The sequence below is a fragment of the Pseudoliparis swirei genome, chromosome 9 (genome assembly GCF_029220125.1).
Source record: "Pseudoliparis swirei isolate HS2019 ecotype Mariana Trench chromosome 9, NWPU_hadal_v1, whole genome shotgun sequence".
In the NCBI taxonomy this organism is placed as follows: domain Eukaryota; kingdom Metazoa; phylum Chordata; class Actinopteri; order Perciformes; family Liparidae; genus Pseudoliparis; species Pseudoliparis swirei.
In genome coordinates, this window is record NC_079396.1 from 28,587,673 (window position 1) to 28,603,494 (window position 15,822).

Genomic DNA, 15,822 nt, shown 5'->3' on the forward strand with positions numbered 1-15,822 from the left:
ACGGAGTTTCTTTCCTCAGGCCATCAGGACTGTGAACTCCGACCTCACCAGGACCCCCACATAGACCCACACAACTGCCCCTCTTAGGCAAACACACACACACACACACACACACACACACACACACACACACACACACTTACTGTAAATATTGTGTTGTTTTTTATTTGTAAATAGTGTGTACTTGTTGCCCTTGCACATTCCTGCTGAGCATTGCCACTTTCATTTCACTGCACACCCTGTGTGTGTATGTGACAAATAAAACATCTTGAATCTTGAAATCTTGAATAAGACATTTTGTGAATTGATCAACAAAGTAATTGATGACTTTATTCTAAATAATCAAAAAGATGACGTATCCCCTTCTCTTCTATGGGAGACTCTTAAAGCGGTCTTGAGGGGGGAGATCATAGCCTTCTCATCGTTACAAAATAAATTGCGTAGAGAGAAACAAGATCAACTCATCAAATCAATCAGAGACCTAGATTTACAAAACTCAACAACACCTTCCCCTGAACTTACAAAGCAAAGATTTACCTTGCAAAAGGAGTATGACCTACTGTCGACAGGCAAAGTAGAAAAACAACTATTACAGGCTCGTGGATTTCAATACGAACATGGTGAGAAAGCAGGAAGATTGCTAGCACACCAACTTAAAGCTAAATCTACCTCTCAGCAAATATCACAAATTAAAAACGTATCTGATGATGTGACAGTGATCCCATCTGAAATTAATGATACCTTCAGGGATTATTACTCTAATTTATATAAATCAGAAAGCCCAACCAACAACACAGACATGGAAAAGTTCCTTGATGGTCTTATATTCCCAAATATTGACAATGGCCAAGAAAGGAGACTAGACCAACCATTGAATGCAAGTGAAATACTGGGATCAATTAAAGCTACACAGAGCGGCAAAGCACCTGGGCCGGATGGCTTCCCCACTGAATTTTTCAAGGAATTCTCAGATAAACAATTACCACTTTTGCTTGATATGTTCAACGACTCTTTAACCCGAGGGACTCTGCCACAAACCCTGACAAATGCATCAATTACTCTGTTGTTAAAACCTGGGAAAGATGCAAATGAATGTGGATCCTACCGACCAATTTCCCTTCTGAATGCAGACTATAAGATTCTGGCAAAAGCCCTCGCTATTCGTCTGGAAACAACAATTCATAAAGTAATTTCTGAAGACCAAACTGGCTTCATAAGAAATCGCCATTCCTTCAGTAATATCCGCCGCCTTTTCAGCGTCATCTACTCCCCTGTGTCTTCTGAGACCCCAGAGATGGTTATCTCTCTCGACGCAGAAAAAGCATTTGATGGGTGGAATGGCCATACCTCTTCAGGATTTTGGAAAAGTTTGGTTTTGGTCCTAAATTTGTGGCATGGGTAAGACTCCTCTACTCCTCGCCGAGCGCCTCTGTTGTCACCAATAGATCAAACTCAGAATTTTTCAATTTATACCGAGGTACCCGCCAAGGCTGCCCCTTAAGTCCTTTATTATTTGCCTTCGCTATCGAACCATTATCCATTGCTCTTAAAGCATCCCCAAACATTAAAGGAATTCACAGATGGAGCACTGAGCACAGGGTCTCGCTATATGCTGATGACTTATTAGTTTATATTTCGGACCCCGTGGAATCTGTCCCCGCACTAATTGAAGTCCTGAAGCAATTTGGGACATTCTCAGGCTATAAATTAAATTTCTCCAAAAGTGAATGCTTCCCTTTAAACAACTTGACAATAAAGACTCCGGGAATGCAACTGCCTTTCCACAGTTGTGATTCTGAATTCAAATATCTTGGCATCTATATCACCCGTAAATTTGAGAGCTTGTATAATAGGAATTTCTCTCCATTAATCAACAAAATGAAGACTGACTTTGACAGATGGAAAACCATCTATTCTTTATGAACAGGGAGAGTTAATTGTGTCAAGATGATTGTGCTACCACGCTTCTTATATCTGTTTCAATGTCTGCCAGTGTTCCTGCCTAAACTCTTTTTTACTACCTTAGAGAAGCATATTACAGGTTTCCTATGGGATAACAAACATCCGCGGATAAGTCAAGTGATGCTACAAAGACATCGGTCTCAAGGTGGACTCTCTCTTCCCAATTTCAGATATTACTACTGGGTAGCAAATATACAGAAAATAATATACTGGATCAAGCTCCCTCAAGTTAGTTGGTGCCTAAATGAAGCTAAATCTTGCCCATCAACTTCTCTTCTAGCATTGGTAACCTCTAGACTACCATTCTCCCCAAAAAAATACTCATCCAACCCGATAGTAATCACAACATTAAAAATTCTGGCACAGTTTCGTACAAAATTTGGCTTCACAGATCTATCTACTGTAACCCCTATTCATGATAATCACCTCTTCCCCCAGCCAGACTGGACTATGCATTCTCGCTATGGCATAACAATGGCATTTTCAACATGGGTCAATTATACATTAATGGGGTGTTTGGAAGCTCTGAAGATATATTTAAGAAATATAATATCCCTCACTCCCATCTGTTTCGCTATTTTCAAGTGCGAAACTTTGCTAAATCCAACAACCCCAATTTTCCTGGTCCTCCGCTAGACTCCGTGTATGAGGATATTCTGAACACACCACCAGAGGCAAAAGGATTTATATCCCGGATATATCAAATTATCAATTCAATTACTGAGACTAACATCGTCAAAATCAAAGTAGATTGGGAAAAAGAACTTGCCATGAACATACCAGACTCACTTTGGAACCAGGCCCTAATTAGAGTCAACAACAGCTCTTCATGTGCACGATTAAATGTACTGCAATTCAAGGTACTGCATCGCCTACACTACTCTAACTTTAAACTTTCAAAATGTACAATAATGTTAAAGATAGCTGCAATAGATGTCACAACTCACCAGCAGATCTTACTCACATGTTCTGGTCCTGCCCCCAACTGGCAAATTACTGGGAGACAATATTTCAAGTCCTGTCAAAGTCACTTAATCTAAATATTTTACCCAGCACCTGGATGTGCATCTTTGGTGTTCAGGGGAGTGGAGAGCAGACTCTGATGAAGAAACACAAAAATATAATTGCTTTCTCAACCCTCTTGGCACGAAGGAGAATCCTACTGGACTGGAAGTCACCTCGCCCTCCCAGTTCCTCCTTGTGGCTCAAGGATCTAGTGTTCTTCTTAAAATTGGAGAAAATCAAGTTCTCTTTGCGGCGACAGCCGGAGAAATTTCAATCTACTTGGGGTCCGATTATCCAATAATTTAATAAATTGAAGACTCTCTCATTAGACTCATAAACAATTTCTGTTGTCTTTTTTGTTTAAAAAAAAATTTATTTACAAAAAGGGGGGAGGGGAAGCTATTTAAGTTGTCTTGACGCTGTTGTAGGAACTTGTATTAGCAATAATTTACAATGTCTCAAACTCATTTCTGGTTTCTGTTTGACTGTATTGCCTCCTACACTATTTTCACTTTTGTGTAATACTTGAACAATTCAAGCAGTGCGATTTGTTCGATTTGTTCTGTGTTGGGATGGGGGGGGGAAATGAAAAATGACAAGTTCAATGTATAACTGTATACTCTGCTTTTGAGAATAAACACAATTTACAACAACAACAAAAACTTCTTTCCATTAAATATTGTTAAACTTAACTCACTCCACCCGGAGCCTGAAGAGCTCAGCTTCAGTGACTCTTATAAAATCACTAAAGTACACGATGATGATCATACCTGTTGGAGCAGGTGTGGCTGTTGAGTTTGCTGCTGTTGTTGTTGTTGTTGTTGTTGTTGCTGCAGCTGGTGAGGGTGCATCTGGGGCTGACCTTGAGCCGGAGTCTGCGGCCCGGGCATCGCCTGCTGCCCTTGAGCATTCTGGAGACCCTGCATCTGCTGCATCTGCTGCATCTGCTGCTGTTGTTGCATCTGCTGCTGTTGTTGTTGCTGCTGCATTTGCTGTTGTATTTGTTGCTGCTGCTGCATTTGTTGTTGTTGTATCTGCTGCTGTTGCATGTGCTGCATTTGTTGTTGCTGCTGCTGCTGTTGTTGTTGTTGCTGTTGTTGCTGCTGCATGAATTGCATCGGTACCTGCTGCAACACTCTCTGGTCTCCAGGCTGGCCAGGAAAGCCTAGATAACACGTCGAGAGGCAAACATACAACATCAGAGACGAGGGAAACATGAAGCAGCTGCAAGTAAAAGAATCAGAAGCCAAGACTCTAAGTTATTGTTGTTATTATTGTTGTTGTTGTTTACCCGCCGGCCGGCCGGAGAACTCGGGGAGCTTCTGACCAGCGTTGTCTAAACCCAAACTCGGCTCACCGCCCAGGTTCGGCAGTTCGGAATCCTCCAGACCAGCAGCTCCGTCCAGACCGCTGAGGACACACCGCGGAGGAAGAGGAGCACAGGGACTTATTTGTTTTGTTGTTGTTTATTTTTATTCAGTCAATCAAATACGAGACGATATTATTCTATAAAATATACAAAACAGAAAGAATGAAGAGGTAGAAGCAAAACATGCTTAAATATTCATATCCTAAATAAATATCAAATAAATCAGAAAATTAATATAAAATAAAGAAAAATATCAAAGAAAATAAAAAACAAGATATATATATATATACAGGACTGTCTCAGAAAATTAGAATATTGTGATAAAGTTCTTTATTTTCTGTAATGCAATTAAAAAAACAAAAATGTCATGCATTCTGGATTCATTACAAATCAACTGAAATATTGCAAGCCTTTTATTCTTTTAATATTGCTGATTATGGCTTACAGCTTAAGAAAACTCTAAAATCCTATCTCATAAAATTTGAATATTTCCTCAGACCAAGTAAAAAAAAGATTTATAACAGCAAAACAAAATCAAACATTTGAAAATGTGTTTCCAGGTGTTTCGAGTTAATTAGACGATTCAAGTGATTTGTTTAATACCCTACTAGTATACTTTTTCATGATATTCTAATATTTAGAGATAGGATATTTGAGTTTTCTTAAGCTGTAAGCCATAATCAGCAATATTAAAAGAATAAAAGGCTTGCAATATTTCAGTTGATTTGTAATGAATCCAGAATGCATGACATTTTTGTTTTTTTAATTGCATTACAGAAAATAAAGAACTTTATCACAATATTCTAATTTTCTGAGACAGTCCTGTATACACACACACATATGTATTTATATATATATACACACATATATATATTTATTATATATATATATACACACACATATATATATATTATATATATATTTATTTATATATATATATAAATATACACATACATCTTCCATATAAATACATTTCAATCAAACTTAGAACGCAAGAATTGTTTTATAAATAATTCCTTTGAAGCCCAGAATGAGTGAAACTTCAACATGCTCACACAGGAGGAGGCGGTGAGGACGGTCCTCTTACCCGAGTCCCTCTGCCGGCGCGTCTTCCTCCTTGGGCTTCTTCTTCCGTGCCGGTTTCTTCTTCTTGGGTTTGGCCTGGTTGGCGCCGCCGGCTCCTCCCTGTTTCCCCCCTGGGCCGAACTGGCTGGCGGAGATGTCGCTCTGCAGCAGGTTGACGAGCAGCGGGCTGGTCAGGGTCACGTCCTTGCTGACGGGGAAGCCCCCCGGCTGCACGCTGGCGCCCGCCATCGGCATCTGGCCCTGGAACTGGGGGTTGAAGTTCATGCCGTGAGCCCCGAAGTGGCCGTTCCCCATCTGCATGTGCTGAGGGCCTCCCAGCATGCCTTGCTGCGCCTGCATGTCAGGGGCCATCTGCTGGACCCCCAGGTCCTCTGTCCCACTGTTGGGATCCCCCAAAGCATGAGGGTGCTGTTGAGCTGCCTGCTGCTGCTGCTGTTGTTGTTGTTGTTGTTGTTTCTGCTGCAGCTGTTGTTGGATCAGAGGGTGGCCGGCGGGCAGCCTCATCTGCTGCCCGTGCATCCCCATCGCTTGACTCGGGTTGCCAGCAATAGGAACCTGCTGCGGCTGCTGGTTCATCTGCTGCTGGTGTTGTTGTTGCTGCTGGAGTTGAGCCATTTGCTGCTGTTGTTGTTGTTGTTGTTGTGGGGTCATCTGCTGCTGGCCGACTTGGCCCTGGAACTGAGCCATGGTGCCTGCAGCGTTGGGAGCCGGGCCGCGCATCATCTGGCCGGGCATGACTCCAGCTGGGATCTTGCCTCCGAACGCCTGCTTGTTGCCTTGCATCTGGTTGGCAACCACCTGCTCCATCATAGAGTTTTGTTGTTGTTGTTGCTGCTGCTGCTGTAGGAGCATGGCCTGGTGCCCTTGGCCTCCAACCATCTGCCCCTGCCCATGCATCACCCCCGGGCCCTGCTGAGGCATCATTTGCTTGGGTGGGGTCATCCCCCCCCTCTGCCCCTGACTGAGGGGCCTCGAGAGGACGGTCTGACCTCCACCCTGGCCCTGAAGCTTCTGGCTGGGGGAGGAGGACACGGGCTGGGCCTGATGCTGGAGGCCCAGCATCTGGCTCTGGAGGCCGGGCTGGGGCCCGGCGGCGGCGGCGCCGGGGGACAGGCCCGGCATGCCGCTCTGCATGCCCATCACGTTGGGCGGGGGACCCTGCATGGGATTTGGTGCGGAGGCCGAGGGCGGAGTTCCTGTTGTAAAACACACACACACACACACACGTTTCACAACAAGTGCTTTCTCCCCGGAGTCCTTTTGACTTCACGTCTCCTTGTCCATCGGACCCTATGAGACATATAGATCCTATCTGCTGATGGATCATCGAGGTCTGAATCGTGGTCCATGCCGACTACCAACTACGCCACTGCCCTGCTGAGGCTCCGCCCACTCCTCCTCTCTACCTCCACCTGATGGACCGTGGAGGTCTGGATGGTGGAATATGCCGACTACCAACTCTTCATCCACTCCCTCATCTTCATTGTGTTGTTCCTGTGTTTTAATTAGTGTGTAATGATTCCTTCTGGTCACATGACATCTATGACACCTGTCCATCCTGGAGAGGGATCCTCCTCTGTTCTCTCCTCAAGGGTTCTGACCTTTTACCCTGAAGGGTTGTTTGGGAGTTGTTCCTGATCCCATGTGAGGTCAAAGGTCAGGGATGTCTATGTGTACACATTGTAAAGCACTCTGAGGGGAGTTTATAATTGCTATTCTGCCCGTTGCTAGTTTTAACTCGTCTAACTCAGGACTTCTTCACAGCGGCGTTGTCATGGTGACCTGAAGGTGAATATCTAGGCCCTCCATGTTGTACACGAGCGTCAATGAGACCTCGACACAGGACATTACAGGGCAGATTTTAGTCTTACATATTTAGAGCAAGAAGTGTAAAATATATAAACAATAAAAAAGAGACAGCAAAAAGAAAGCCATGCAGAAGTAGTGCGTGATCTATTCTCTATTCTACATTCATGAACATAAAATCAGGTCCATGGGGCGCTACGTACGCAACACAGTTTTGCCTTTATACAGTTTTTAAATCTATTAATTTTTTTACACGAGGGCAAATGTTTTTTAAAATTATTTCACCAAAGCAGAAAGAAAATCCACCATGAGGATAAATTCTGTCGTTGCTTTCATCAAACAATTCTACATTAAGAACTAAATCTCTAAAATAAATAAATATATCGCCATTGATAACAAAGAGCTGCTGTTAAAAACGACTCATTGTTGTGGCAGCGGGGTGTGTTTAAGCTCGGCTGCAGAGTGGGTGGAGCGGGGGTGTGGTTCAGGGAACGGTGTCTGATTGTCATCAGCTGGTCTGATTGTCATCAGCACGGTGGAGAAGGAGTGCCTCGCCATCCGGTGGGCGGTCGACTCCCTGCGCTACTACCTCCTGGGACGCTCATTCACCCTCTGGTCGGACCACGCCCCGCTCCAATGGCTCCACCGCATGAAAGATACCAACGCCCGAATCACTCGGTGGTATCTGGCTTTACAGCCTTTTAATTTCAAGGTGATCCATAGGCCGGGGACGCAGATGGTCGTGGCCGACTTCCTCTCCCGCTCTCATGGGGGGGAGGGGGAGTAGGTTAGGCCGGATGTTGCCCCGGCCTAAGTCGGGCGGTGGAGGTATGTGGCAGCGGGGTGTGTTTAAGCTCGGCTGCAGAGTGGGTGGAGCGGGGGTGTGGTTCAGGGAACGGTGTCTGATTGTCATCAGCTGGTCTGATGACAATCAGACCAGCTGATGACAATCTGTGTTTGTGTATCTGCGAGGCTTTGTCTCCATAAAGGAGCTGGACAGGAGGAAGATGGGGAGTGCTGAGCAGAGACACGGTCTGCTGTCTGGAAACAATAAAATATATTACGAATAACCTTCCGACTACTCATTCCATGGTGCTTGAAGGGGGGAACCTACTAGTGATGGCGAGACACATGTCACACTGGAGCCAAACGTGGAGCCTCTTTTCTTTGGGGAAAAAAAAAGCAACAATTTTTTTTTGAAAAGCACACTCGGATCTACCGACCCAGCTTTTGATGGCGCTGGGTCAGATGCTGGAGGGGATGGCAGCTATACAGCGGGACCAGGCAGAGGCGAACCGGCAACTCTTGGGGACACTACTGGCCCAGGCAGAGAGGCAGACGGAAGCCCTGGAACGGCTCGCCGCCCCGACAGCTGCGGCTCCACCAAACCCTCCACCCTTGGCGGGGGTGGAGGTCTCTAAGATGACAACGGCAGACGACGTCCAATCATTTCTGGAGATGTTTGAGGGGGCGGAGGCGTGTGGCTGGCCGGCGGGGAGTGGGCGGTCCGTCACTGCCTCTTCTCACCGGGAGGCGCAGACAGCGGCGCTGTCCCGACAGCGGCGCGATTACGCACCGTGCGTAAAGCCGTCATCGATCGGCTGGGACTGACTCCGAGGACCACCAGCAGAGGTTCCGGGAGGCAACGCTGGGACCCAAGGACCGGCCGTTTGCCTCGCACACCAGCTGAAGGACGCCGCCACCAGATGGCTACAGCCGGGAACTCCGGAGGGGCGCAGGCGGCGGTGGAGAAGGTCGTCATGGAGCAGTTCGTGGAGGGGCTGCCGACCGGAACAGCAGAGTGGGTCCGCTGTCACGGCCCCACGTCGCTGGAGGCCGCCATTGCACGGGCGGAGGATCACCTGGCGGTGCACCCCGGCGGGAAGGTGGCCAGCGACAGCTCACTGGCTCCGGACAGACCGACGCGACCCATACCGGCCCCAGCAAACACCGGCACCCTTCCCAACCCACAGGTAGTCCCTCAAACACCAGGGCAGGCGTGTTGGAGGTGCAGGCAGCCCGGACACATCTGGCGGGAGTGTCCGCTGATGGAGGTGGGCCAGGTGATCCGGGTTGCCGGCTCTCCAACACCCTCCCCAGGTCCGGGAGCGACATACCGCGTACCGGTAAGAATCCAGGGGGGTGTACATCAGGCAATGGTGGATTCCGGCTGTACACAGTCTATGATCCACCAGAGCCTGGTTCGACCAGGGGCATTGGTGGAGGCATTGTGGGTGAAGATAAGGTGTGTGCATGGGGACATTCACGAGTATCCCATAGTGTCAGCGGAAATTAGACACAGGGGGAAAAAGCATAACGTGAAGGTTGCGGTTAGCTCCCGCCTTACGCACCCCTTAATCTTGGGAACCGATTGGCCAGGGTTTGACAAGTTAATGGGGAAGGCTGCGGGGGTGCGTTCATGGCAGACAGGGTCATGCGGTGTGTGCGCCGTGCTCAGCGGCGACGCGAGGTTGTCCGACACTGCAGACGGGGAGGGGGAGCCGGGAGACTCCTCCGGCTCCCGAGTTTCACTCCATAGAAGATTTTCCACTCGAGCAGTCTCGGGACGATACTCTACGCTCAGCCTTTGACCAAGTGATACGAATTGATGGTCAGCTGGTGCAACCTGACGCAGCGCAGACATATCCGCACTTCACATTGATCAGGGACAGACTGTACAGAGTGAGCCGTGACACTCACACAGGGCAGGAAAGCACCCAGTTGCTGGTGCCGAAGAGCCGCCGGGAAATGGTTTTCCAGGCGGCTCACTATAACCCGATGGCTGGTCACATGGGATATGATAAAACTCTGGACCGGATAATGACCCGATTCTATTGGCCGGGCATCCGGGCGGATGTGCACCGTTGGTGTGCGTCCTGCCCGGAGTGTCAATTGGTAAACCCTCCGGCCATTCCGAGGGCACCTTTGCGTCCTCTGCCATTAATGGAGGTTCCATTTGAGCGTATCGCTATGGACCTCATCGGGCCATTTCACCAGAGTGCACGCGGCTATCGCTTTGTGTTAGTCTTCGTGGATTACGCAACACGATACCCGGAGGCGGTGCCCTTGCGCAACATTTCTGCAAAGAGTGTCGCGCAGGCGCTGTTTCAGATCATCTCCCGAGTCGGAATCCCGAAAGAGATTCTGACGGACCAGGGCACCCAGTTCATGTCAAGAACACTGAGAACTTTACGGGTTACTGGGCATCAAGTCTATTCGGACCAGTGTGTACCACCCACAGACCGACGGTCTGGTGGAGCGTCTGAATAAGACTTTGAAGTCCATGATCCATAAATTTATTAATGACGATGAACGTAATTGGGATAAATGGCTTGACGCTCTGTTGTTTGCAGTACGGGAGGTTCCCCAGGCCTCCACGGGATTTTCTCCCTTTGAACTTTTGTTCGGCAGGACTCCACGGGGGGTGCTCGACCTCATTAAAGAAAACTGGGAGGAGGGGCCGAGCACCAGTAAAAATGAGATCCAACACGTCCTGGACCTGCGAGCAAAGCTCCACACACTGGGTCAGCTGTCACGTGAGAATTTGCTCCAGGCCCAGGAGCGTCAGCAGCGGCTGTACAACAGAGGGGCCAGGCTGAGACAATTCACACCGGGAGAGAAGGTACTTGTATTGCTTCCTTCTTCCAGCTCTAAACTCCTCGCCAAGTGGCAAGGGCCCTTTGTGGTCACACGGCGAGCGGGGGATGTCGACTATGAGGTGGTGCGTTCTGATCGGGGCGGAGCTACACAGATTTACCACCTCAACCTCCTAAAAGCATGGAGGGAGGCGGAGTCTGTTTCTCTGGTGTCCTCGGTATCTGAGAGAGAGGAGCTGGGGCCTGAGGTCCCAAAATCCACCAATCCGGCCACGCTCCTGTGTGAAGACCGTCTCTCCGGGACCCAGAAAACAGACATTGCCCGGTTGCAGAAGCAGTTTGCTGATGTGTTCTCTCTCCTTCCAGGACGCACAAACCTCATAGAGCACCAGATTGAGACTCCTCCGGGCGTGACGGTGCGTTCACGACCCTACAGGTTACCTGAACACAAGAGAAAGGTGGTTCAGCGGGAATTGGCTGCAATGCTGGAGATGGGGGTAATAGAAGAGTCTCACAGTGCCTGGTGTAGTCCCATCGTTCTTGTGGTCAAGAAGGATGGGTCGATACGGTTCTGCGTGGACTATCGCAGGGTGAACGATGTGTCACGGTTCGATGCTTACCCAATGCCCCGGGTCGACGAGCTCCTGGACCGACTGGGCACTGCGCGTTTCTTTACGACACTGGATTTAACCAAGGGCTACTGGCAGATTCCTCTGTCGCCAGAGTCTAAGGAAAAAACGGCCTTCTCCACTCCGTTTGGGTTATACCAATTCACCACGCTTCCCTTTGGGTTGTTCGGGGCCCCGGCCACCTTTCAACGCCTCATGGACCGGGTGCTGCGTCCGCACGCTGCATATGCTGCCGCCTACCTGGATGATGTGATCATACACAGCACCACCTGGGCGGAGCATGTGCAGCGGGTCGGCGCGGTGCTGGAGTCCCTGAGGCAGGCGGGACTTACGGCCAACCCGGGGAAGTGTGCAGTTGGACGGAGGGAGGTACGGTATCTGGGGTACCACTTGGGCGCCGGGCAGGTCCGCCTCAGGTGGACAAGACCGCCGCCATCGCAGCCTGCCCGCGCCCAAGACTAAAAAGAGGTGAGGCAGTTTTTGGGGCTGGCGGGCTATTACAGGCGGTTCATCCCGAACTTTGCGGAGCTGACCAGCCCCATGACTGACCTGACCCGGAAAGGTGCCTCAGATCCGGTCCAGTGGACGGAGCGGTGCCAGTTGGTGTTTGAGGAGGTAAAGCAAGCTCTCTGTGGGGAACCACTCCTCCACACACCTAACTTCTCTCTCCCTTTTACTCTGCAGACGGATGCGTCGAACAGAGGGCTGGGGGCTGTTTTGTCCCAGCAGGTAGGGGGGTTTGACCGCCCCGTGCTGTACATCAGCCGCAAACTGTCGGAGAGGGAGGGCAGGTACAGCACGGTGGAGAAGGAGTACCTCGCCATCCGGTGGGCGGTCGACTCCCTTCGCTACTACCTCCTGGGACGCTCATTCACCCTCTGGTCGGACCACGCCCCGCTCCAATGGCTCCACCGCATGAAAGATACCAACGCCCGGATCACTCGGTGGTATCTGGCTTTACAGCCTTTTAATTTCAAGGTGATCCATAGGCCGGGGACGCAGATGGTCGTGGCCGACTTCCTCTCCCGCTCTCATGGGGGGGAGGGGGAGTAGGTTAGGCCGGATGTTGCCCCGGCCTAAGTCGGGCGGTGGAGGTATGTGGCAGCGGGGTGTGTTTAAGCTCGGCTGCAGAGTGGGTGGAGCGGGGGGGTGGTTCAGGGAACGGTGTCTGATTGTCATCAACTGGTCTGATGACAATCAGACCAGCTGATGACAATCTGTGTTTGTGTATCTGCGAGGCTTTGTCTCCATAAAGGAGCTGGACAGGAGGAAGATGGGGAGTGCTGAGCAGAGACACGGTCTGCTGTCTGGAAACAATAAAATATATTACGAATAACCTTCCGACTACTCATTCCATGGTGCTTGAAGGGGGGAACCTACTAGTGACGGCGAGACACGTGTCACAATTGTCAACACAATATCATAAATAACGTATAAATAGTACATTTTAACTCTGGTTCTACAATGTCTTTTTAAATAAAGTGTATGTATATTTGAGTCTCCGTGTGGTCGTGGTTTATGTAGGAACGCCGTCAGTCGACTTGTCATTTCTGTTTTCGGTCAAAGAGCATTCACGCATTTCTAAACTAGAATGGGCACTTGGTAGAGCGCATACCTTCGCATATCACAAGATTGGGCATTGAATTATGAACATTTTGGCATTAGTTGCATGCCAATTGGATAAAAATGTATCGTGCTATGGTAAAAGAGAAGATGTTGACCTTTCCATGACCTTGACCTTTGACCCGATCGATCCCAAAATCTAATCAACTGGTCCCTGGATAATAACCAATCATCCCACCAAATTTCATGCGATTCGGTTCAATACTTTTTGAGTTTTGCGAATAACACGCATACAAATAAATAAATAAATACACGGCGATCAAAACATAACCTTCCGCATTTTCAATGCGAAGGTAAACATGTAGAATATAATTTGTCAGATAAAGCTGAGCGTTGTTTACCTGTGTGAGTCATCGCCTGGCTGCTCTGGAGCTGCTGACTGGCTCCGCCCACAGGGGTTCCCGGAGTGCCGGCACTCACCTGACCTTGGACAAAGTTGGGGTTGGGGAAGCCCATCGGACGCTTCGGCATGCCTGTGAATGACGCGCGTTGACGTTGTTACCGCGGACATCGGGACACACTCCAACACCAGAAAGGAAAGACGGGGAGCGGCGCGACCCACCTGGGTGACCCTGGGCGCCGGGCTGCCCGTGCTGCGGCATCCCCATGAAGCCCTGCTGCACGGCGCCCTGCGGGCCGAGGGCGGCGCGCCCCGGCGAGCCGACGCCCTGGGGGAAGCCCTGCGGCGTCGTCGGCCTCGGAGCCATCATGGGAGGAGTCCCCGGAGAACTCTGCTGGAAAGGAGACGAGGAGGAGCCGGGCGACTTGGCGGCGAGGTTGCCCTGCGGCCCGGACGCCGGCGGGAGGGGCGGAGGGGGCCGGACGGCGCCGCCGGGGCAAGCCTGGAGGCCTTTGAGCTGGGGGGCGGCGAACTGACCCGCCTGCTGCAACGGGCCCTGCCCCATGGCGCTGAACACCTGCCCCGCCTGCTGGCTGCCGAACGGGTACGGGGGCGGAGGGTGGCTGGGAGTCTGGACCGTGGCGAGGGAGGGAGGACGGGGAACCATCTGGGCCTGGGGGGGGGGCTTCCTCCAGGCGGGGCCCCCTTGGGCTGCCGGAGGCTGGAGGACCCCGGAGGGCAGCTGGTTCCAGCCGGGAGGAACGGACATCTGACCGGACGGGTTGAACGGAGGCCTCGGGCCCAGCTGAGACTGCTGCTGCTGCTGTTGTTGTTGTTGTTGTTGCTGCTGCTGCTGTTGTTGCTGCTGGTGATGGTGTTGCTGCTGAAGCTGCTGCAGGGCGACGGGGTTGAGCGGCCTCCCGCCCTGCAGAGCCTGCATGTGATGGGCGGCCTGAGGAGGCACGGGGCCCGAGACGTGAGGCCCGGCCTGCTGGTGCTGAAGCTGCAGACCCGGCATCATCGGGTCCTTCATGTCTACGGAGAGAAGCGCAGGGTTCTGACACATGTGGACCGATGGATTCCCAGGACTTTAAACCAAATGTCCAGGACCAAACTGAAACCTCGGTATAAACATAACATTTTTTGAAAGTGTTGCGTATCGAGAGGTATCCAGGACTTTTCCAAAACTTTGACGACTAACTAATATTATTTCAAGAAAATAAGCAATAAAAAGACAATAAAAAGAGTAAATAATCAACGTGACCTGAAATATACACAAAATAATTATTATAGATGTTATTGCACCGACAATCTGAACTAAATTAAATAAAACTACCAATCACACAAAAATACATCGATTCTAAATGATTTATTTATTTGTTCACACGGTAACGGGACGGCTTCATGACCGACTTCCTTCTTCTTTACCTGTCGTCAGAGCTTTAGATATATATAGAGTTCTGACATGTGGACCAGTGGATTTACACTTTTCCAGGACTTTAAAACAAATGTCCATGACCAAACTGAAACCTCGGTATAAACATGAACAGTTTAGAAAATTGTGCGTACGCCGGCTTATATCTTGAGCGTCTTTCTTTAAAAAAACATATTTCAAACTCGGCGTAAATGAACACGTGATTATAACAACATCTCCGTGACTTTTCCAAAACTTTTATGATTTAAGTTTTTTCCATGACTTTTCCAGGCCTGTAAATGACCATTTTAAAATTCCATGACTCTTCCAGGTTTTCCCTGGCCGGACGGACCCTGGAAGGAGCAGTGGTTGTAATGTTCGCCCGCCCAGCCGATCACTGCTCTGCCCCCGTTTGACGAACAAGAAACAAAAAGGAGCCGACCTGTCTGTGAAGACGGCCGATGAACACGAGGGTGCAGCTGCCCGCTGCCGCCCGGCAGCGTGGACGGCGCCGCCGCGCCGGGCCCGGGGGGAACCATGGCCGGGTTAGCCATCCGCACCCCGCCTGGTGGACAACATTACATTCAACACCGAATACAAAGAATAACAACGAAAAGAAGAGGAAAAATCAATAACTGAAGAATGGCTTTGACGCCATAAAACTAAAACAAAGCAAAACAATCAGCCGTTGGTTTGTTTGTCTTTACGGCTTTGGATGGATTCACGTGTCAAAGGAATTATTTATATAACAATTCTTGAGTTATAAATGTGATTGAAATGTATTTATATGGAAGATGTATGTGAAAGTATGTATGTATGCATATATATATATATGTATGTATACATATATATATATGTACATATATATATACACTACCGTTCAAAAGTTTGGGGTCATCCAGACAATTTTGTGTCTTCCATGAAAACTCACTTTTATTCATCAAATGAATTGAAAATTGAATATAAAATATAGTCAAGACATTGACAAGGTT

At 49.3% G+C, this 15,822-nt stretch overlaps 1 protein-coding gene across 2 annotated transcripts in view; it reads right to left on the minus strand.

Annotated features, from left to right (window-relative positions):
- Positions 1–15,822, minus strand: part of ncoa6 (nuclear receptor coactivator 6) — a 39,220-nt gene that overhangs the window by 16,158 nt on the left and 7,240 nt on the right. For both annotated transcript variants that reach the window (XM_056422103.1, XM_056422102.1), the window contains exons 5-10: positions 15,273–15,395; positions 13,639–14,451; positions 13,418–13,549; positions 5,424–6,618; positions 4,259–4,377; positions 3,738–4,132 (exon numbers count right to left, since the gene is read on the minus strand). In XM_056422103.1, coding sequence (XP_056278078.1) covers positions 3,738–4,132; positions 4,259–4,377; positions 5,424–6,618; positions 13,418–13,549; positions 13,639–14,451; positions 15,273–15,395 — 2,777 coding nt within the window. The remainder of the gene's footprint in view (positions 1–3,737; positions 4,133–4,258; positions 4,378–5,423; positions 6,619–13,417; positions 13,550–13,638; positions 14,452–15,272; positions 15,396–15,822) is intronic.